The 24,670-nt window shown below is 37.9% G+C and overlaps 2 protein-coding genes and 1 long non-coding RNA gene across 4 annotated transcripts; 2 read left to right on the top strand and 1 right to left on the bottom strand.

Annotated features, from left to right (window-relative positions):
- Window positions 1-818: 818 nt before the first annotated feature.
- Window positions 819-16,168, bottom strand: LOC141900635 (uncharacterized). The gene is made up of 4 exons (XR_012618742.1): window positions 16,049-16,168; window positions 15,780-15,961; window positions 15,514-15,580; window positions 819-848 (listed from the first exon to the last, which is right to left on the bottom strand). It is a non-coding gene; the product is annotated as an uncharacterized LOC141900635 (long non-coding RNA).
- LOC141899733 (uncharacterized) lies at window positions 9,504-11,804 on the top strand. The gene has a single exon (XM_074786208.1). The coding sequence runs from the start codon at window positions 9,660-9,662 to the stop codon at window positions 11,340-11,342; it is 1,683 nt and encodes a 560-aa protein (XP_074642309.1). The 5' UTR covers window positions 9,504-9,659; the 3' UTR covers window positions 11,343-11,804.
- Window positions 13,203-20,973, top strand: LOC141900629 (uncharacterized). 2 transcript variants are annotated; one of them, XM_074787607.1, is made up of 2 exons: window positions 13,203-13,335; window positions 17,640-20,973. In XM_074787607.1, exon 2 carries the CDS (start codon window positions 17,842-17,844, stop codon window positions 19,474-19,476), a length of 1,635 nt encoding a protein of 544 aa, XP_074643708.1. In that variant the 5' UTR covers window positions 13,203-13,335; window positions 17,640-17,841; the 3' UTR covers window positions 19,477-20,973. The 2 variants fall into 2 exon arrangements, with proteins under 2 accessions (XP_074643708.1, XP_074643709.1); XM_074787608.1 differs by lacking the exon at window positions 13,203-13,335 and adding an exon at window positions 16,965-17,128.
- Window positions 20,974-24,670: the final 3,697 nt, after the last annotated feature.

The following is a 24,670-nucleotide window of genomic DNA, read 5'->3' as shown; positions in this document are numbered from 1 at the left end:
TTTGCAAATATTGTTTTATCCTATAGAACTACCCTTTTTCGGGTTTCACTGAACAACCCCCCTCCCCAGGTATATAATAGGTACTAAATTGACAAGTTACTCGGGCATTTGCTCGGCCGAGCATAATTGAAAAAGTTATTTGCTCGGCGGAGTGAGTGGTTAAATTCGCTGGTCCACTCAGCCAAGCTAACAGTATAGTAATTCCTTTACTCGGCCAAGCTAACGATAGAATTCGCCGGTCCACTCGGCCGAGCATCATTTTAAAAAGTTGTTTACTCAGCTGAGTGACTGATCCAATTTCGCAATCTCACTCGACTTGAAAAAAGTCAACCTGCCTCAAGCAGGACTGTAGTAATTGTAAAGCCAATTCTACATTATTTGACTGAACAAGGGCACAAACAGGCCCATTACAAGAAAGCGCTCTGAACAATTCTCTCTTGTTTTCCTTTGCAGTCAACGATTTATTTTCATAAATTAAGGTGGATAAGCTACGAAGATGTTCCTTCTGTAGACAGTTATTCAGGTCCGTTTTTGTGCCTGTGTTAACGGAACTGGTACCTTAGGTACCTTCTCAGCTGATCCAGCTACCTGACCACCCGCATACTGCCAAAAAAGCTTTCTAGCTTTAGTCAATGGGACAAATACATGGTCTAGATGTTTAGTTCCAGAAATTAGTGATGACTCTGATGATAATAATATTTCTTCGTTTAAAATCTTCACGAAAATCTTGATTAAGATTTCACTTTTTTTCGTTCCATTTTTATGTACAGTTCGATAGCATACCTTTGAAATGTTGACAATGGGTTGCTCAACCATCAGATGTAAATATCTAAACAATAGCTGATAATCTACAAAATATGCATTGTCTAAATTAATCAGCAACTCTTCGCTGTCATCAAAATGAAGCTACAGTCACACGATCCTGTAGTCGGTCGATAATAAACTAAAATGATATTAAGCACTGTCATATTGATTTGTTTGGGATACATGAAAGAATAAAAAACACATGTGAACAAATAAATGCAGGTAGAATTACATTTAATTAGCTTAATTATTCCATCATGCATGGTTTCATTCATTGAACAATTTTCAGAATGGACTTTCACTGACTCTTTCCCTAACCAATTCGAACAATCACTAGGCCGAGTAAACAACTTTCTGATTTAATGATCGACCGAGCAAATGCCCGAGTAACTTGTCAATTTGGACCGTATTTTATAGCTCCCCTCCCCAAAAATACAAATTGAACAAAACCGCGGGTTAAGATTAAAACTAGGCTTTTCCATAGTTTTCGACATAAAAGACATCCACACAAAATATGGAAAATCTGACCCTTCCTCTATGTCCACATTAAATCCATATCAGCTTGACCCCCCTTGTCCAACGGACAGTAGACCTTAAGTTTCACTCTTGATAAATTTTGATGCAGCATAAAAAAACATAACTTTTATTAACGTATTTGCATTCATTCCCTCAACCTGGTATTATAATTTTAACTTGTAAAGTTCTGGTAACTAGTCATTGGAGGATTGAGTGATACTTTTATCCACGAAAGATGTCCCTAAACTAGTGATCCCCCTCCCCCTTTCAAGATGGACATCTATATCAGAGGGAACCCCCCTCCCCTTCCCCCTTGTCCACAAAAGTAAAAAAAAATCTAAAAACCCCTCCCCCTACAGGGTGGATGTCTTTTATGGACGGCCACTAGTCTAAATTCGATTTGCATTTCCATGTTCTGGTGACCATGAGTTATTAGGTTCAAATCCCCGCCAGGGGATGATGTATGGTGGAAGATGCTTCCTATATACTGCAGTCAGTAACACTCTTTGTTACGTTTGACTCATTAGAATTAGATAATTTTTTTTCCAATGTTTTTGCTTGTAAGTCAACCGTGAACTGTTGACCAGGTTCAGAATAACCTCCTTGCATAGAATTTATCTGAGAGAATCATTTCTTGTTTGGTATAGAGTTTAAGGGTAAAGGTGCTAAGTTGTTTCTATCTGTGGCAGTATTTTTTGTGTTATGGTCTGAAAAATACTTTGAGTTTTCTTTTCATTTTCAGATTTACGATCATTCTTATTGTTGCAACAATCGTGATGCATCTTTATATGTGGATGTCAGAACCTGGTAAACTAGTATTTTCATTTGCAAATAATAACATATATGTATAAGAATATGCTCAATTTGAATGTGCTCATGAAATCATCAAGGGCATAACTAATGTTTTTCAATTTTTAAAGGGAGTTAGACGTAAGTTTGTTTCTTTTAAGGCACCATATCAGATGCTGCTGGTTTGAGTTTCTACTGTTTTTTCTTACTATATGCCATGTCCAGTGAGATGTCTAGCAGCCTAAAGATGCCATCAGTTCAACCAATAGACAGGTAAAAATGAGCTCGATGTAAGAAAAGATAGTGGATAATTAAGAATAAGTCAGATTGTTTTGAAATGTAATTAGTCATAAGTGTGTAATTTTGTTACTTATGTTGCATTATCCAATATTTATCAAATGGAAGAGTAGAATAGAGTCTGATGTGTTTATCAAACCATATCAGATTTACCCCAATTTTTATCCAGTCATTATTCATCTTTAATCTTGATTTGTGAATTTTGCTTTCCTCCACAGGGTGGTAGACATTCAATACTGTACTACCACTATTCTTATTCATTGATATTAATTCAACAAAATTATCCTTTTTTAGCGCTTCGAACCAATCTTTCGTTCAACTTTTCCTTACCATGATGACATCTGCTGCAGGTATATTTCTTTACATCCTCCCTCGGTTAGGATCCAAACATGATTGCATTGACGAGACATTGCTACGGCACAATTCCATGTCTGATAGCCCAGTACGCAGGCCATCAGTTTTGAATCCCATTCAGGGGATGATGATATATCTTGAATGCTTTTATATTTCAACAGTTACACATTTGCTGCTGTCATGATCAGTCTATCCAGTAGTCAGTAACCTGTCTGGTTTAGTTTCATACAAAAAGCCCATCCGATAATAAAAGCTTACAACTAACGATTAGATAACTAACTATCTATCCAGGTGCTCCGATAGCCACGATCACACGGAAAAAATTTGGCCAGGCCCAAATTGGTGCCGATCAAGCTCGGGCCAAATTTGGCCCATGCCTAATTAGAGAGCGTGTTCACACGCAAACCGTTCACTCGATACTCAACAATGCTCAAACAAAGCGAAGTGGATCATTTCCCGTGCCAGTTGCAATTCAAACACAATCATTTGTCTGGTGCTAAAATTAGGCTTGGGTCTTGTCCGACGTTTTTGGTCGGGCCAAACTGGTTCGGGCCCATTTGGCACCTGTGTGAACAGTTGTTCCGGGCCAAATTTGCCAAAAATGCTTGTGTGATCGCGGCTTATGAGTTATCTCGTGGTTGAATATAGTGATATTACATAATCATCCATTATTCAGAAGACCATTGAGCTTTGATAGAACTCGTAGAAAAAAATTCCAAGCATTATCCTAGGACACATCTGACATCGAATATGGATCTCCCAGTCTACTTCAGGGAGCATCTCAAAATTTCATTGGTTATTTCAATTAGAATAACCGTGGAAGTGGATTGGGCTGGAGGCCCTCCTGCGGATTCATCACGACTGCGGAACTATCGATTTATTGCAGTTCAATAAAGATAACATTGAATCGAATTGCAGTTTCAAATATATATATTACTAGCAGTAGATTTAACCATCTCTCTTTTAGATGCTGTTGGTATTTTAGATATATTTGATTTTGTTTATAAAGTCTACTAGAGTTTGATAGGTTTTCCACTTGTACTTTAGCTAATTTTTTTTTCAATTAAAAGTAATGATCAATATACACTCGTGAGAATGTCTAATCTTAGTCTGTGCCTCTCATTAGAAAATCAATAGTTCCAAAATTGGCATGTGTCTGATCAAAGGGGGGTGGGGTGGAGGGTTTAATCGAATTAGACAGTTATTCTTATTGACGCAACTATTGAAATCTTGAGATGCCCCTTTACAGTCTACCCTCGATTATCCGCCCTCCAATTAACCGCCATTCTGGCTATCCGCAGTAAAATGCCTGTGTACGGATTTTCCTAATGTAATTTGTGTTCAATTATTTGCCAAATTCGCTTACGATCATCCACCACGGTATCTTAGTTGCATAAGTGCTTTTTCCATAGTATATTCCCGCAATTATCCGCCAATTAATGGTTTTTTCAAACATAAGTAAATATATATAGCCCCTATTTATTTTTTGTTGCGTTTTGAGACAGCCGCGCCGCACACTAATGCATCGAGTAGCCACGTACATACATACGACAGAAGTGGTTGCCACTGACAGTGCGCTCGCTGTGGTTGTTATTTGACTTTTTGATTTTTTTTCTATCGGGTTCACTGACATCTCAAAATCTAATAAATACATTTCACAAGTTTGTTGCCATTATAAGTACAAGCATGAATAGCAGATGCTAAATTCTCAGGAAGAATTCGTTATTTCATTCTCAAAAGCAAATTTATAGCACGACATCTGCAATGACAGATTTTGCACTGAAATTTGCAGGGTGTTCTGTAATGGGAATCGTCCACCAATGTTTTGGGAAGCTCAACCAATAATGTTCTAACAATCCTCCAATGTTGTGCTGTCGAATCCCCCGGTCTTTTGGCTGTTCATCAGTCTGCTTCTTCATCAAGTTAAATATTAGACACTGACACTTTCTTGTATGATCACATTTTGCTTTCTTTATTTGCTTTCAGTATCAGTGAAATCCTCCACAAAATTGTTTAAATCCTGCCTGCGTGGTGCAAAATATCCACAAATTTGTTTTTAGAAAAAAATTCTTTTGAATCACTTGCCTGCCTACCTGATGACCTTATAGATTAACAAAGCGAATTAACTTGCTCTGGCATGGTTTCTGATCTTAAAATAGGGATTGACCCTGTTATCTATTTAATTGTTAGAATGGATTTTGAATTTGAATTTGAAATTTTTTTATTTGGTGTCCCTTACAAACCCACCACACCTGCCGGGAATGAAACTGGGGGTTTGATTTTGAAATCAGAAATCGAAGTACAGATATAGTTATGTGATCGGCAGTCAGAATTACAGAACTTTTTGAAAGCTTTAAATATTTGAATAACACATCGATAACACACCGATTTGTTGACGGTTCATTATTGTGTTTATTTCAGGGTCATTTAACACAGGACTTGAATTCTTGAAGAAAATCGTGTCACCGTATTTTGTTTTGTTATCGGTTGTACGTTTAGCTACAGTGATGACTTTCGTATCAAGTCAATTATCGAAATGGTTCCCTGACAATAAAAGCGACTATGAGGTAAGAGCTGTCATGAATCATGGGTAATTTTTAGGATTATAATCCTGCAGACTAATTGGGTTCATTTCTTGTCTGCTGTCCAAACCTTCATCCATCCGTCCATTTGTCAGTCCGAAGATGCAATCTAGTTACATGTGCAAGGAGTCTTCATATTTTAGAAAATAACCATAAAAGAAATGAATTTTTCATTATGTTCACGGTCCAAAAAAAGTCCCGACTGATTACATTGATTATGGGGAAACGGTTCATCGGTTATCATTTCAGGTGGATGAATCCGAAAACGTTTACTTGCACAATAATGACAACGATAACAATGTCAGTGAATATTCAGCGTGGAAGTCACCATTAATTCTACGATTAGTCGCTATATTCGTTTACACGCAACTCGTAACGAATCACATTCATCGTACGACGTTACCGCGCAGTGAAACGACGTCGTTAATCGCGTGGTATATGAAACTTCTGCCAGTCGGCGTGATTCCTGGTCGTTTGCTGCAAATAACTATCATATTCTGTCTCTATATGTATAATGTTCAGAGAGATGATATCAACAACGACGATTGGTAATAACGAATCAAATTTTAATCGAAATCTAGATTCAGTTCCACGGCTAGAAGTTACAATTTGACTCCTCGGTGAAAACTGAGAATCAACTGATTTAGTCCTATTCTTGAGTGAAACTTAACTGCCAACTGTGGAACTAGGTCCTAGTTCCATGTGAAAAGAGGTATGTGAAATACACGTATATGATGTTTTATCCGGATTTCTCCGAAACCAGACTATTTATATTGGTATCAAATAAGCTAAATTTAAGATAGAGGCCATGACAATGCACCCTTTTGTGATTTAAATGAAACCTGCATCATATTGTTATATCGGTAATGCAGCGATAAATTCTTTATCGATCCCACACGCCTAAGCAGGGCCCTTCCTAACAATAACATTTTTTTGTTTGGGGAGGGGCAAAGAAACCCCAAAAAGGGCCGTTCTATTGGATATGACAACAGTATTTTCAAGATGAGTCGAGAAGGTACACCATATCCGTGTTAAGATGAATAACGAGAGAAATCCCACAATAACTCAACCAAAAAAAAGAAGTTCTATAGTAAAGTGGTATATATTTCAACGAGCAACGTTTCCGCTGAATACTATAGCCATAATCAGACTGAGAACCGAATGAAATATTACATTGAGATGAATATTACAAAAAACCGAAAAACAACAGAAGGGGTAATATAATACAAGTTGAAGTAATTTAAAAACAAAGACGGAAACTAGAGTGATACGCCGGATGATGGCTAATAGTATTTATCAATGGCCGAAATATATACCATTTTACTGTGGAACTTTTCGTTTTTGGTTGAATCTATAATGGGATTTTATTTTGTTAATATTTTCAAAAAGGGCTCTTTCCCAAAATTGCCCCTGCTATGTAGGGCTCTGCTTAATGATTATCTGACTGCAACGCCACACAAATCATACTTGTTTACTTGCCCCTTACAAATCCCGCCCCGCGCCTCCCAGAATGAAACAGGAGGCTTTGGAAGATCGTATAGTCAGAATTTTTGGTTGAAATCAGAGTATTCTTTCTTTCCCGGTTCGGTAAACAATCTTCCAGTAGCCATGAAGTAGCAAGCCACTGATGGCACTTTATTTTACTACCCATTAATATATTTAAGTTGGAAATAGCTAAGAGGTTATTTGTATCATTTGAAAAAGCTTACTTCATCCCATGCCATGATTGGCGCTGGAGTATTTTCGTTTTTTGTTTAGGATTTAAGTTATTACAATGAACCGCCCTCGTACGCAATAGCGAGCAAATTTGATCTCAGGTGGTACAATAAAATCGGCTCTGGATTCCGCTACATTCTTCATGGATGATTCGTGGATCACAACTGTGTGTGCAGGGCTTGAAAAAAGTTGAAAGCGATATTTTTAGAAGTAAAACGATCGCCTTCTACTGACAGGATTATACAATGTGAGACCTACAAGCAATTATCTCAACATCGAGATGATTGCTCGAGACTGAATAGGTACAAAAGGTGTGACATTAAAATTGGCCTGTGTGGTATATGTTGTAGTTTAGCTGGACATTTACTGGTTTTAGAAGTTTTGATATGTAGATTTAAATATCTTATGTATTTCTACTTCATTGAATTGTATACTATGCATTTTACACGACCTAGCTCAACCGCTGATTATCATGTGTGGAAACTGTTCGTCAAAACACGTATTACGCGTATTTATCATCCTAATTCAAAATGATTGTTAATTGCATTTTCAAAAGCATGTTTTGTTATGTTTGATTAATAAAAAAGAAACTGGTAACTAAAGCTATTCTCATAAAATGGTCTGATTTTCCGTCCAATGCCAGTTTGCGCTAATGAAGTTTTAACCCTGGGATTCGAACCTACATTTTGGCGGTTTTTTTTATGTAGGCATATGTTTCCGCCAGTAACCCACTATTACTGTTTTATCGGTTGGTCAGCCAAAAATCTACCTATGGAAGTTTCTCATCAGCATGTACATAAGTTTCGTATAGAAAGAAATCGTGATTAGAAAAGACTTTCTCGTGCTTGGCGAGATCATTGCAAGGGTGATGATATGGTCTACGTGTACATCCATTGCGCGGAACTCGCATGCCTGATAATGATAATGGGGTCGTGGAATTTTGATATGTATTTGACAAATACGTACAATTTTTACGGTTGGGTTAAACTATTTACCACAAAATGTTAATTTTTAAAACTAGAAAGTTCCACCAGTGTCTATAGACTTTTTAACTTGGAAGTCGAAATTCTGTAGTCTCAAGACGTTACCAGACATCTAAAAATTTTTAGAATAACTGGACTCCGGTCACTGTATGTTCTCCAGTTAGGGATACATGAGCGAACTTAGATTATCGGAGAAAGTCGACTATAGTCAAACCAAGTGAAATCGAATGTCAGTTAGTCGGAACTACAGTCTAGACCACGGGATAGAGCGCGGTCCCTGTAATTCGGACCTAGTTCCAGGATGGTCAACACTGTGAAATGAGTTACGGCCGAACAAGTGCTTTCGGTTATTAGTTCCCACTAGTCGACTAGCTACGAAAACCAAAATGCTATGATGGCCGATTCGGTCCACCTAGAAGTAAGAAATATGCCACTCGATCTCCGCCAATTGTTTTTTTTTTACATTTTACTGTTTCGTTTTAAAGCCACGTTAAACCCAATCTTTCGCTTTAACGCCGCGTTAAAGCGTCAGTCTTTCGTTTAAACGTGGTCTCTTTCGTTTTAGAAAAGTTGGTTTTAACTTGGCGTTAAAACGATTATGTTCAAACGAAAAACTGGTTTTAACCTGGCGAACGGAAAAGTGTAAAATGTAAAAATTGTTGGGGATCGAGTGTCATTATATTTTTATTTTTTAATGTGGCCCGAATCAGCCATCATACTACACCCTGACTGCTGCACATATATACTGTATCTCGTGTTTGAAAATGTAAAAATCTTGTCGGAATTTTGGAGTGCGTAATTTCGAGTTAAAAGAAAAAGTTCGCGAATAGACAGATCGCAAGATATTGGAATCAAAATATTTTGAGTATGAAATTTGAATTTTCAAGATAAAAAGAGAAGTTCTTTTTGTGGCCTCAATTTCTCGTAATCTACATTTCAAAACGGGGGAAATTGCGTTTTCTCGTGTACGGTATTCTAGGATTCTGTACGCAGCAGAAACTGAGAAAAAATGTTTGATGATTCAACTGCTATTTGCCATATGCGAGTCAATATATGATGGTGAATGGACTATACGGTAAGCTTCTGAATGATTGATCAACTAATGTAAATATTACGTTTTTACCGTCGTCAGGTCGACAGCCAGGAATGCATATATTTTTCCTCTGTCACGCGTGGCGGAACAGCGATTACAAAATCGTTGTCAATCCACGTAGGTATGAAAATAACCTCGTTACTGATCCGTCTTATACGTATATATTTTAGAATACATTTATAGGCCTGTCGGTATTTGTGGCGATATATATATATATATATATATATATATATATATATATATATATATATATATATATATATATATATATATATATATATATATATATATATATATATATATATATATATATATATATATATATATATCACTATTCATATTCTAGAGCAAATACTCTGAAGACCGGTTCTTGGCTTGATCGTAACTATATTTTGCACAAAGGATCATCGTTGTGAATAAGGCGTGACTCGTTTTAAATCTCGCCGTAAGATATTTTTGTGATGAGAATAGTGAATAGAACTGTTCGTATCGAGAGCTGACACTTTTTTCGACAGTATCCACAGCATGGAGGATAAAACTGGTGGTAGCGGAGAAGCTCTGCCGCTGTGTAAGTGTCGTGTACTGTACATAGGGACGGCTCTACCGACCGAGTCGTCGGTAGGCGTTGAAGCGGTACAAAAACCATTCCGAGAACGTTACATCTCTATTGACGATACGCAAGGAATCGATTCTCGGCTGATCGTCTATTCAAACGGAATACAGTTACAATACGTAAGTGCTCCGCAGACGGTTATTTGGTTCCCGATTTCATCGCTCCGAGTCGGTGCCGCGGTAAAATGCGTAAACGCCGTTAGAGATAGTTCTGCGGAGGTAGTTCATCGGTTCGTCGCCATGGATGCCTTGACGCCCAATGCGAATGTGAAAAGCCCGCCGATGTTCGGCCTGATAACTCGGCGAATCCGCGGTATCAAAGTTCTCGAGTGCCACTGTTTCATTACGAAATCTGACGAGGCGGCCATGGCTTTGGTGAATTGCTGCACGCAAGCGTATGAAAGTATCGATGATACCGCTGAAACCGTGCTATCAAGTGATTCCGACTCGTCCGGGGGGCTTCACACCACGAAACTTATAAACACAGAGGAGAACAATTTCCAAAAATGGATGAAGGATCACGAAGGCGTCCCTCCCGATATCGGCGGATATTTTCTCGCTGGTGGTGAAAAATACACTAAACGCTTTGGTTTGTGGCTACCTAAAGGATTCTCGGCCAACCGCGATCCAAACTATCCGACATTAAGGCCGAGATACCCAGAAATAACGAGCTATCTTCCCGAGAACGCAATTCCTCTCGACCATATTCCTCCATCTGGAACTCTTCCACCGGGTGCTAGAGTGGTGCTGGCACCTGCCGCATTGGTCGTCCATCGGGAACAACAGCGCCGGAACGACTACCGCCCAATACAACCGCACGAATATGCCGACTCGCACGTGGATTCCGTATCTCAACAAGGCACGACAAAGAAAGCGAGACGATACAAAAAGAACACAGAAACGCGGCAAATGCAGCGCGGGAACAAACCGAGCACGTTTCAGACTCGGTCATTTGGAGGCGAAAGAGAATCGATGTACCGAAAATCGAAAAAGAAGACCTCCTCAAATCGACGACGTTCATTGGAACGTCATCGACATCGGTCGCCGTCACCAAGTCATTCGAGAAGGTCGTCGAAGACTCACAGAAAGAGGAGCAAATCGTCGTCCCCTGTTAGACAAAGACCGATGTCCGCTCCCGCCGGATCAGTTCCTCCCGAGACACCACCTCCTGATTACGACAACTTCGAAGAATATTGGTTTTCCTACAATAGGACTGCGTCCGGTCAAGAAGATAACAGGCGACTATCGAAGCAATTTATGGACACGACTATCGATAACGCGGTACAAAAAGAATTTGTCTTAAGAGACAATGAATTTGGTACTTCAACCAAACGTGCGTCGGTCAGCGGAGATAGGTTCACTAACCAACGAGCATTTGCTAGATCTATTCAGCAGGATTATGATTTCGGGTCACCTGTCTCCGCGTATGATCTCGTGAAGAATCCAGAGATGGCCCCGGATTACGGCGACGTTGGCGTACACATCAGATCGTCGTCACTACCGGCTGTACTAAATCCTAGACCGCACAGTTTGCCGTCTGATGATCACGTGATCCCGTTTAGTAAACTGAACGAAAGCCTCGGATACATTCCTTAATAAAAAGTCTAATGCTTGCAGACATTCTATAATTTCCGTATAGAAAATAGATAATACATGTAGATACATTTTTATGACGATAGCATATGAAATATTTTATGGAATGTGTTCTCCTTCTAACTGTTCCTCATAGCCTGCCTACGTTCAAGTAACACAATAATGATAATATTATGTATACATTATTTTCAATTTGTATTACATATTTACATTTCATTTTGTAATGGAAATTACATTATACTAAAGCTAATCATTTCATCAAACTTCCATATATATATATATATATATATATATATAGCAACCATATCCGCAAATCGGTACGTTTTGGCGGTGTGAGATTCCATTTGTTGCTTATTTTCCTTTTTCTCTTGCAAATTTCAACATATGATTATTATAGCGGTTTTCGTACAATTATCTATATTCATGTATCTCGATGCTATATACGAACATGATGCGTATGAAATAAACGTTTGTTATACTATGCAACTTTGGTTTAACTATTTTTTAAATATTTTAAACGAACTCCTTCGATCTTAATTGTACCTAATTCAGGCCAAATAAGAAAAAAAATGTGATTATCTCTACCAGTTTTCTTTTACATATAAACGCAACAAGTCGTAAAGAAGAAAATTCCTAGGATTTCTTTCAAATACTAACACCACGTTAATTTTTATTTTAAACGCCTTAGTTAAAAACCAATTTTTCGTTTAAATGTTTCGTTTTTTCTTTCTCGCTTTAACGCCACGTTAGAACTAACTTTTCATTCTTGCGTGGCCATATCAAAATTTTCCAATATTGAGACGCAACCTCAACCAATTTTGTATATATCGAAAAGCTCCACGTGGCGTTAGAAATAAAAGTTTACGTGGCGTAAATATTTGAAAGGAATCCTAGGGATTTTCTTCTAAACTGCCACTCTTTTGTGGTTGTTCAGCCGTCGTTTCTCGTAAAACGCAACATTCTCCGTCTTCGTAGAAGACGGGGATATTTCCACAGAGAACAACCAACTGAAAAGCAGACACAGCATTACTCCGTTAAAGTGCTAGGGCCGTAATATTTATGTTAGTACAGATTTAAAAAGAATATTTTTGTAAAACATAAGAACGTGTGCAGTTTTTAGATTGAAAAATAAAGTACGGGCTAATATTTTCTTCTAAAAATTGAAAATTTGAGAAAGCTGCTTATGAATTCCGTGGCCGAGGATATTTGATGTACCGTGTAGTGGGTCTTAGTAGCTTTCGTTGATATTTACTGACTGAAAATCAAACCACTTCTCTCGCACTTGGGTATAATGACTAATCATGACTCTAAAACGAGAGTCCATGCGACTAATGAAAAATCGTTCAATGAAACGGGCCCCTGTGATCTCCAACCGGTCGGTGACCAGAACGTCCAGGGAGTATTGAACAGGTAATGAGATATTTGAATTGCAAAAATATATGATTACGATCTCGTGTTGAACGAATGACCGCTGAAGATTTTCATCGATAAATTTAACTCTTAACTCTCGTTTGATAATGATATACGTAGTCATTAGGACGGTTCTTGTGATAATAGTATTTTGTTCAAACAAATAGCTTAACCTCTCTAAGGGTTGAAAACTTGTTTGCGATGAAAAATAACCCCGAGAAATATATAAGTTAAAACTAGATATGTTATAAATATTCAAGTCGGTGCGTCGTCTTCCTGACAGCCGTCGTCGCTGTAGCGTCGATTGCCGTAAGGCTTCGATAATGAACGTGTAACGTAAAAGAAATCCCAAACCTGTTTACCTATTATGTGCTATGCATATTTTTATTTTCATTCGCGTTCGTTAATAGTTGACAATATACAGCGCGGATATGTCACTGCACACACCACCACACGTATACTCGTTACTAATATATATACTGCTGAAAAGCGCCATTTTGTGCGTCGCCCCACCCTAAGTATCTGCTCCTGCGACTTCAAATATCTAATTGGATTTAAGGTTGATAACGGTAATTTCATATGAGAGGTAAGATTAATTTGACGGTAATTTTTAGGTGTCGTTGTGACCTATGGATCAATTACGTATTTATACGTCGCGCACACATGACATTAATCATTTCGTATAGGGACAGTTCTTTTATGCACTCGCTCCAGTCCTTATTTCACGACAGATAGAAAATCATTGGTGAATGCTAATTACGTAACGGTATGCGACATGGTGTATTGTACGTATACTGCTTAGAATGATCGTGTTATTTTAGAAAAGGCTATAGTAAGACTATACTAGAATAAAATCTAAACCAACTTCTTACGTTTATACTCCAAAGGGAATACGTAATTTGAATACCGGTAGGCCTACGCATATATTCAAAGCCGTTTCTATGGTGGACCGAAAACGGATTCGTAAATAAGTAAGATAGGCTATAGAGGAAATTCTACGTATGACCCCATGTCACATCCGATACGTTATGCCAATGAAATGTGACCTTTAATTCTAAGACAAAACTGCGGACTTCACGATACCATTCTTTGCCGTTGACCTAGCTTCGTAGTTGTTGTCGAAGTCCTAGTAAAGACGCTTTTAGGAATTATGGTCTAGCATTTGAGAGTCGAGATCTCCCAAATCTATGATAGGCTTGTAAGACTATTGGAATATGAGCTAAGTATCGACTACGTGTACTCCTGCCCCAGATAGAATCAGTTCTATAAAGGCTATCATTCAATTACAGTGTAAATCATGTAATCCACAACTTCTTCCGTAGGGAGTTAGTTATCTTAGAGAAATTAATCAAAAAACAAAAAATCGATTCGCATTGGCCGTTGTACGATTGACAGTATAATCTACGAATACTCACCGATGAAATCACCAGCATGATGGCATATCAATGATACCCAGTCATTCATGTGAAACCGACTGCGGAGCCATTATCTAGGGTGTCCTTAAAATATCACTCTGATTTAATTATTTGTAATCAATAAACAAATACCGTAGTATGTAATTTAGTCAATGTTAACTTCATATTATTAAACTTCGACGGAAAATAATTGGTGCATTAAGGATACAGAACCGGTCATCCATGAAGTAACAAATTGATCAACTCAAAAACTTAACTATTTTATTCTTATTCTTAAAAAAACTTACCAACGAATCATACTTTGATTGGATCAACGACTTTGTTTTCAAAAATCCTCCTATGGATCCATAAAAACGGATAGTAATGTCATCTAAGCAAGAAGCAAGGGATACTGAGGAGTTAGGCAATGGTTATGGCTGATTTAAGTTACACTCATGCTAAATTATGTGTCTAAAATGAAGACGGGCACATTGACGGTCGTAATGGAAATTATGCAGACGGACCAGATTATTGTCCGTCAATTTTTAAATTCTTATAGTTTAGAATACTCGTTTAAGTTTTGAGTTCAAAGTAAGGTTTGAAGCAATCGGTGACGCTATAATAATACAAATGATATAATGTTTCACTTCTTGAATGACTGGTTCTGTATCCTTTATGCATCAGTGATTTTCTACGCAAGTTTAATAGTATGAAGTTGACATCCACGCCTCATTCATGGCTTCCTTCTAGAACAAATTGATTTAAATTATGTACCTCCGTTAATCAATTAGGACTAATTAAATCAGAATGACATTATTTCAGGACGCACCGAAGGAGTACATAAAGATTTCTAATCGTCCAACGTAAAGCACATCAAGAGGTAAAGTACCTCTATTGATAGGTCATGATCTGGATTACTACAGACCTATTACGTGTTTGAGCGACAATGTGGTTTAGTTTAGATATACAGGGTATTAAATGAGATGAAAATCAATATGGAGGGTGTGGTTCCGCTCAAACATCGAGGCTTCTCATGCACAATTTTAGTAAATATACTTCTATATAGAATCCTGAGATACGCCAATAGTCTGGTTCAACAAAAAACAATATTTTCCGTTCTGGACAATATACGCACCAGATGTTATTTATGATTTCGAAAATCAATTTTGAAATACCATGATATTTCTTAATCAATACTTATAATAGATGATACTGGTACTTGATGCTAAAACTTTCACATTTCATATTTTGTAATGGTGTGAAATATCGCGGTTGGAAATCTATATACAGCGAACAAACAGCTCGTCCAAGTATAAAACCATTCAGACTTCGGTTAATGAATAATTTCTAATTATATTCAGAATACCTACTGTCGACTGGAACTCGTAGACTTCCGTGTTTATATCATAGTCTTTGCAATCATACATTAGATCGAACCTGGTAGTAAGGAGATAGAAAAAACTAAATTCATATTCACATCGAAGCCGATCCCTCGAGTGTAGAAGGGTGTGATCGAAACAAACAAATCGCAAAAATATTTTTGAGCACTGGAGAAAGTAATCGAGTTGTTTGTTTTGAATACCAGATATACATGTATTATTATGTATACCCAGAAGCGCAAATATTGTGAATTTACCAGTAATATTACAGCAAGCAAATGGTAATCGTTCGTTCTGCTCCCTCAACAAGCGGCATTTAAAGCTGCCTGCAGCTCCGTCGATCACAGTTATTTGGAAGCGTATTGATTGTTCTGTATTTACCGTTCTATAGTATTCGCTGCAGTAACGGAGTGCAGCTGCAATGCCGGGTTTGCTGGGGCTAAATAAACCATAAACCAGAAAAAAGGTTAGTATGCAGTCATGATATATTTACACATCAATCGAACGTCTTCTCGTACATACATACCTTCATCAAACCGTCTGAATTGATTAGAAATTTGGTCATCGAAAATAATATGCTGTTGCATTCTCCATTCAATGTGTATATATGCATTAGAATATTGGAAAATAGTGTAACAAATAGACTAATCAAACACTCCAACACGCATATTTATACGTACACACACGATGTGACGCATTTCATTACTGTATCGTAAATCCGCCGTGGGTGAAGAATATTATTAAGTTTTTCGACTGACGTTGTGGCCGCGTTGTTATATGTGTCCTGATCACTACGAATAATGTCTAAGATAATTTGTCTGATTTGTGGTAAAAACGCTAGTACACAAATAAACACATTGGTCGTTCGTTTAATAAATTACAGGCATTCGGTATACATTTTGCAGGTATAGGCTAAGTGTATACATAATTATTTATACATAACCGAGTTATCGATCAAATTCAGCAATGTTGCCAAATTTTGTCAGTGGAGTTACTATGTCATGAATTCTCTGGTCGCTCACGTTATGCCGTTAACACACACACATAAAGAACCTGACATACAAAATCCAACATTTCGACATATTCGTCGACCGAAAATTATAGACAATGCATTGAAAAATGTTTTATTTTGGCGGGTTTTTTGTACGAACTCATTTGAATACATACATATATCGATATACATAATTGGTATTCGGAGACCTAGTGTAGTGACAAATATCTAAAATACGGAACAGGTTTCATTTCATGTTGTTTATTTTGTTGATAATGATACAGTTTCCACGTACTATATATAGCGGCGTTCCACACATCGTATAACAGACGCATATGAATATGAAGTGATTAATAAATTATCAAACACCTGCTGCCCCGATCGTGAGTCAGTGCAGAGTGGATGGGACAGCTAATGTCATCTCTGTCGCAGCCTACGCCTATGAACGTGGAATTTAGTATCTTTCCATAATTTAGTCACTTTTATTTCGCTATAGATTAGGCTGAATACTCCAAAGTGTATATACTCAATAACAACTAATTCTTTATTGGATAGTTCTTTTTACAAAGCGTATATTTGTTATAGTTAAAACAAGTTATCCGGAATAACCACGGGGTAAGTGAAGTCAATTTAGTTCACGAGCGAGTGTTCTATATCTTATTTCAGGTGTACCGGTAGACAATTCTATTTGAATTTCGGTTACGATTTGTTTTGATCGATTCACATATATAATAGACTATTGATTGTTGAACATGCCAATGGCATGCATGTCTCAAATTCATTTTCTTCGAATAGATGGGCGAAGACGTTTCGCATAGCTCTTTTAATTTGCAGTTGTGCGTGGTTATCAGCATAAATAAGAGCTATGGACGGGGCTGCTTATTTCACTTCTCCCTCATTAATGAAATATGAAACGAGGCCTGAATTCATAAATAGAGAATTGATTTAACAAGAACGATGGCGGCTGTCTGCGTATAGCCTGATAAGAACTAGTTACTCAAAATGATGGATGGTTTCGTGCTGAAGCTTTAATCAAGCATTATATTCGAGTATCTGAAAACTGCGGCCATCATTTCTATTTTATGTGTTTTTTATTTGACGCGTATGTTGTTCTTTGTCGTTGCAGGTCGGTTACCATGGAAAGTCGTTGCACATCGTTTCGACGGGAAATGTTGACTATTTCTACGATTACTGTTGTGCGGAAAAATATGACTTGTCTCGCCCGATATTGATATTGCTATTACACTTCGCTGTCATAACATACTTACGTATTGACAGTATATATTGTTGCTGCATGCGAGTCGATATTCGTCTGCGTTATAGACAATATGACGGAGGTAACGTCTGAAGTCGTCAAAAAGTTCGCGGGCATCTACCTGGGCAGCGTAACTATCGGGACCGTAGCCGAAGTAAAATGTACTCTGGACACGATGCAAAAAGAACTACATCAAATATACTACGATTTCATCAAAGCCGGCGGATACTATCCCCATCGACAAAAAATGATCGCTTTTTCCGCTTTGGAGCTGAAAGTTTTACAGACCGAAAGCGTGGCGACCGGTAAAACCGAGCCCGCCTATCTATACGGCGCGATGCAATTTTGGGACTCGATTATACTACGCACGTTTAAAAGCGCCGGTAGGAAAATGTACGGGATGTTCGAGTCGTTGATGCCGAGTCAAGTCGTGCAAACCGATAGACCGAAAAGTCTATTCCCAGTTAAAGACAGGCTTGTGAATCTCAAACACCCGCATGTGCCACTGTTAGTCTTTACGTACACGTCGTCTAATAAGAAAAACGTTTTGTGTCACTTGATTGCTTGCCAGTCTCCGGAACAAGCGTTGGAAATGTCGACGATCGTAGCGGATAACCGACGGGCATATTCCGAAGACTATAATGCTTTAACGGTCGAAGACGACAGTCTATTCGTTCCGACGAAATCGAATTATGAAAACTGGCGACTTACGGAAGAAGGCTGGAGACTAACTCACACAAAATACCCCGATGTAGCGCCAACTTCCGACGCTAGACAAGAACTGATCCAAAACAGGATAACTCCACCAACTACTTTAGAAGACAAACGTTTCCACAAGCCTCAACCGTCCGTTATTACACTATCAAATAAGGATTTTATTCCACTTAAAGGTCCACATTCACCATCTAGTCCGGGAAAGTCCGGGAATGTGCCATCGTGTTACAAATATGATGGTAAAATGAAAAGATCGGCATCCGATGCCTCTCAAAAATCGGAAAACTATACACCAGATCTGATAAAAAATGTTTGTGATTCGCCGGTGCGCTCGCATATGATTCGGTCGAGTTCGGAATCGTCGGATCCCAGCGATAGATACGAGCATCGCTGGAATCAGGTCAGTATACCCAAGCAACACAAGCGTATGAACTCGTGGGATGATAACGAACAAGAAAACCAATCCCAACCGCAGCAACAAAATGTCGACAAAATCCAACCGACCGTTTATAAGAGGGTTCAACCGAGTAAACCTGCAGATGACGACATTTCCACGTCTCAAAAAAACAAAACTCCCGGTAAATACATTCCGAATTACATGCGAAACGGTGTGAAAGTTCTGCCGACAATCAGAGGTATCCAGTCTCCCAAACCGGGAACGTCTAGCGGCGACTCGGGAAATCGTTACGAGCCGCCCGGAGTCGCATCGCAGTACAAGTCGAAATCTGCTTACAACCTTGCTGATATTTCGCGTGACGATGAAAAGCGAAATAAAGCCGATTATGATACGGGCTTCGGGTCCATATCGGAACGTGGTAAAGCGAGAAAGGCCGATAACGCCTTCAGATCGCGTGATTTGCATTTAAGATCGAAGAAAGACGCCGAGATCGATTCGGCCTTGTCGTCATCTATGCGTTATCTGAATTTAGAAGACGACAAAACCGATGCGGCCGATGATGTTGATTTTGAACGAAGCTTAGGGTATCTCCCGTGAACGAACGTTTTTCGCGTTAGAGTAATTACATATACATATTGTGCGCGATTCCATCCAAGCCGAGCTTTAGATACGTTATATCAGGGTATAATGCCATATCGGGCATAATGTATTCTATCAATCTAAGAACCTTCGACAGTTACTGTGGAACCAAGCTCATGGGCATGGCTTAAACAGTTTAAGACTGGACTTTATGGCCATTTCAGTTATATATACTCACTATTTGACAACTAAATAACAGTCTTTGGATTTGAAGCCACTTTTGGACGTATCGGTAATACATATTTTATGCGGTTTAACTCTTTAATCGATTCAATTTCTTCGATTTCATCATTTTTGTGAAACTGGACCCTGACTAAGTTCTTTCAGTGTTTTCAATTGATTATTCCAACTTCAACTCGCCATGGAAAATTCTGAATATGTATTGCCATTTATCTCCAGTTTGAAAGTGGGCACTTTAGTTAACAGATACGAATATACCCTGTTAACCCCCCGCACGTATTCTTATCAGAAAAATATGCACGAGGCAGTAATTTCAGTACATACGCAGTTTTATATGAAACCTCACAAACTTTATTACATTCAGGCTTCATCGTTGACACATTCCGTTAATGAAGAAGAGATCATTTCTATCGTTTCAACCGAGTGGAAAAGAACAGATATTATTCTTAAGAAACCTGGGACGATGAAAAGATACTGAAAGATGAAAAGATGATGATAAAAATGATGAAAACATGGGCTGATCTTCGATCATCTTTTTATATGTTTTCATCATTATTTGCGATGAGTAAATCTGAGATTGGTGCTTTAAATCAAAGAAATAATAATTTTTCTCATCTTTCGCGTACGTAGCATGTAAAAGGATCTAATTTGTATGCACTTATCTATCCTGATGCTTTGTAGAGCTTATTAATTGCGGGCGATTAATGAAGTGTATTCGCTATAGCAAAATTTTGACGAATGGCCGATGTTATTGGAAGAAAATACAGACATTCCATTTATATCTTTTATCAATTCTCCATCCGATGATTTTATGCTTTATATCGTTGAATTAATATGCCGTGCGCTGCGGAGATATTGCGATTGCACGGAAATTGAATGACTTGTTTGCTCTCAACATAAAGTTCATATAATCAATAACGTTGCAACGAAAGATATTTTCATTTCTGAATCGAAAACTTTCCTCGTCGTCGACGTCGTCGATGTTTCATTGAAATGAGGCAAGTTATAGCAGCGAGGAAATAAGAAATCTCTTATTGATATCGAAAATTCTATTCACACAATGTTTTGAAAGAGGTGTCGAAGAAGTGGGCATTGGTATATGGTAGGGGCTTTTTAGCACAGAATATTGTTCGAATTCACTTTTTAGCAAAACCCGGTCTTTTTATCACTTTTGATGTTGCAGTTGCTGAAAAGTTGGTTCGACTAACTGGCTATTGAAATTGGAATGTATGATTTTTGTTCAAGTTAACTTATATCAACCTTTGAGCGACTGGCTCCGGGAAACATTAATTTGATAATTAAATATTTGTTGAAATAAAGTCTTATTACGCTGAAAGTCGTTTCATTTCACGAATTTGATAAAATATTTTTCAATGTAGACTTAAGTCTTCTCGTTTGTGAAATTGTAAGGGTCTGTACAAAATTTTCACCTCACATAACTTGAATAAGGGATGATGAATAACTGCATGTTTCCTCAATTCATTTTAGAATTTCTTTCAAACTAATATCATTGATTTTCAGTTTCAAATTTTACAAAGTACAGCCCCTTCCTCATGGGAGTAAGCATATATTCTAATATATGCGTGAAAATATTTGCAAACGATGGTGCTAGTTTTGAACCAATAGCAGTACCCGAATTTTGGAGATATCATTTCATTATCAAAGTATAAGATATTGGATTTTAAGATTAATTCTGTAGCCTTGCTAATCGCGCTTCGATCGATATCTTCAAATTGGATAGCATCCAGGAATTGTTTTGAAGTTTCTATATACCCTCATCAATCGGAATACTCGGATAATGCGACTTCATCGCCAATTTTGCAACACCAAATCTATTGATGATTCTAATGAAATATGATTTATCTGTAGTATGGGAGGGAATTTCTCTCATCAACGGTTAGAGATAATGATCTTCAAATTTTGGCAAGTTTTTCTGTTGGGTTAATACAACCTGTTACGACTGGATGTCCCGGAAACGCGTGGTCCCGAAAAGCGGAAATAATGTATGGCAATATAATTGCCCTCAGTCACGATCGGTTAAACTGCTTTGTTTTTGTTTTGAATTATTTGATGAATCAAAAAACGTTGGCAAGAAAATGTTTTCACCTGGAATAATGACAACACAACAGTCTCCTTCAGTATATCTACTGTTGTTGCTAGGTCTCTTCTATATCTTCATGCCTTGGCAGAATATCATATCTTGGACCCGCATTACTTCTGGTTTTTGTCACCGCTCAATTTTATAGGTGGTTGTTCACGACTGTAAGACGGTTACTGCGACGGCATAGGATACGAAACTGGCTAGATATCTTTCGGTTGATGTAGAAATTCTGGGCCACTGACCCAGCGAACATCCATATCGGATTAACTGGTTCAACGGCTACTATCGTCAGTCAAATTCTCGGTTGACTGACATTTGACCGTGATAACTGCGCTCCGTTTTAGACAGATTTCCTCCGACCATTTCATTCACGCGCAAGTCATCGAAAATCCACGAGCAGGCAATCGTCGAATCGGCGAAGATGGGAACACTCTTGATCTCGAGTCAGCAGTCAATCTTGATAGTCTCATAAATTCCATAATCCAATGCCAATGATTGTAGTACTTTTCGTGAGAGACTTATTGTACGGATAGGCACAATTCCTGACTAAGCGAACGCAAACCAAATCTCCGCATTTCCATCTTTGAGGCATCACAGAAAATGACAAGGTCCGGATCTGATACAGCATTTTCCGGACTTAAACATTGATCGAATTCCCGTGTTTCTAGCTTTTCCGGAGTTAAACATCGATCTAATTTCCGTGTTTCTGGCTTGCACATTTTCTCGACCCGTTTAACCATTTGCCTTGCATCTCCTCGGTCGATTCCAATAAATGATTCCTGTAACATCGCAACCTCTTCGATGTACTTCAAGAATCAACGATCCAAGAAGTAAAGTAATCCAAGGATAAGTCTTTAAGACTTTATTAGTATCGCTTAATACTTCAGCATCTTTATCTTCTCTCCACTGCAGCGTACAATATTATCCACCAGAGAGGTTGTTCTAAACTCTCATCTAACATTGAAAATTTGGGCCCATTTATAGAAATCTATCTTCTCAGCCACGAATCATTTGCAGAAATCTATCTTCTCTATATTAACTAAACCAAGAAAACCCCAGGAAATTATTGGAATGTCAATTATCATGATTGGCATCTTTTCCGAATCTCCTCCTAGAATCGATATTTTGAGTTGCGTCTCGAAGGTTCGTTTCTGCGCTCGTTTCGGCGCGTTTCTGCGCGGCGAAGAAACGGACGCAGAAACGAAACGAAGCAATGCTGTATATTTTTTCTATAGCATATTGCACGGATTTTTTGTTCACAACAGACATTAGAACAATGTTACTAGGATATGCGCGACCAATCTGCATCTGACTAGAATTCATGATTCATGAGGATCCGGGGGTGTATTGACTGTCTAAAAGTAAACTAACTGTGACAGTTAGTGTCTGAGAGCGTACTGGCTAGCCGTCTGAGAATGTTCTAGAACTAACCGTTTCTTTCCATGTATTGGAAAATTAATTCAAATTTGATATAAAGAATAAATATGACGAGTAGTACTATATTTAACTATTAACTATTCATTTGACGAACAAGCTACCAATGTATAGTAGCTTCATCAGGTGAATTCACCTTTTGCAAGATTTGTTGTTAACAGTGAATAGAAAATCAATTCAAATCTCACACAATCTACTCAGATTTTGTGAAAGTTTGTTATTGTGTAAAATATAAATGTCACTAAATTGAATATACGTTGTACAAGAATTCATTGTAAATGGTGAAATAAGTATAGTAAAACATTCGAACAGGTTGAAAAATATCTGTCGGTTTTATAAAGGTAAAACAGGTAAAATAGCATCCCCCAGCTAATATTTGTCGCCACTCTAAGTTGATGTGGTCCTTTTAGATTGTTAGCGATACAAATCTACGTCACCGAAATGCACGTGGAATAATCGTTACACCGATGGTTTTTTGGTCGTTCTAACTTCGCAAAAAATGGGGTCGATAGTTTTCAATCAACGGTTGCTCGAAGAAACAAGCAGGGACAAAATGTAGAAATCCGTGAAACCTCGTTACAGCGATCTTCACGGGACCAGAAAATATGTTCATTTGCCGATAGTTTGTTGTGTTGTATCCAGTATCAATTGATTAAATTTTCTTACTTGGGACGAAATTCTTTATTTGTTACATCCGATGAATCGTTATATCCGAGTTCGTTATAACGAGGTTCAACTATTATTGATAATTGACAGCCACAGACATGGATTATCCAGATCGTCACCGAAATGACAAATAAAATCAAGGACATAAAGTTCGGGTTTTTAATTGTCTTATATTTTGTTGCTTACAGTTGTTAAGTGATAATTATGGCTAATCTAAGATTTAGAAAAAGTAGAATTCGAGACAAAAATTCAGAATTTTAGATACATTTTTCGATGCTGAAAGTGAAAAATCTACAAAATGGGCATGCAATTTTTGGCGTAATATTTTTTTCAAAATACCAAATCATGAAAATTTTGCTATACCTGACAGTTATTTTTTATTCCTAAATATAAATATGCGTGCGTGCAAGCGTGCTTGCGTACGTGTGTGTCATCGTCATCATCATCATCATCATCAATCATCATTGTTGTTGTTGTTGGTTTTCCATATTCAAAGTGCGTTTCTGTACACAGTGAAACCTTGTTAGAACGAACTTCACGGGACCAGATAATATGTTCGTTACAACCGATAGTTCGTTACATTCAGTATGAAATTATCAAATTGTCCTACTTGGGACACAATTCTGTATATGTTATATCCGATGAATCGTTGTTCCGAGTTCAATAATGAGGTTCAACTGTAGTACGTTAATCCCACTATTGTAAGATTTATCAGGGAGTTCGGCTATCATTTCTGTTTCAGCGTTTTATTTAGCGCATTTTCTTTTCCGT

Source organism: Tubulanus polymorphus, chromosome 2 (assembly GCF_964204645.1).
Source record: "Tubulanus polymorphus chromosome 2, tnTubPoly1.2, whole genome shotgun sequence".
NCBI lineage: Eukaryota > Metazoa > Nemertea > Palaeonemertea > Tubulaniformes > Tubulanidae > Tubulanus > Tubulanus polymorphus.
The sequence above is the reverse complement of the archived record's forward strand: the minus strand, read 5'-3'. Positions and strand labels throughout refer to the sequence as shown.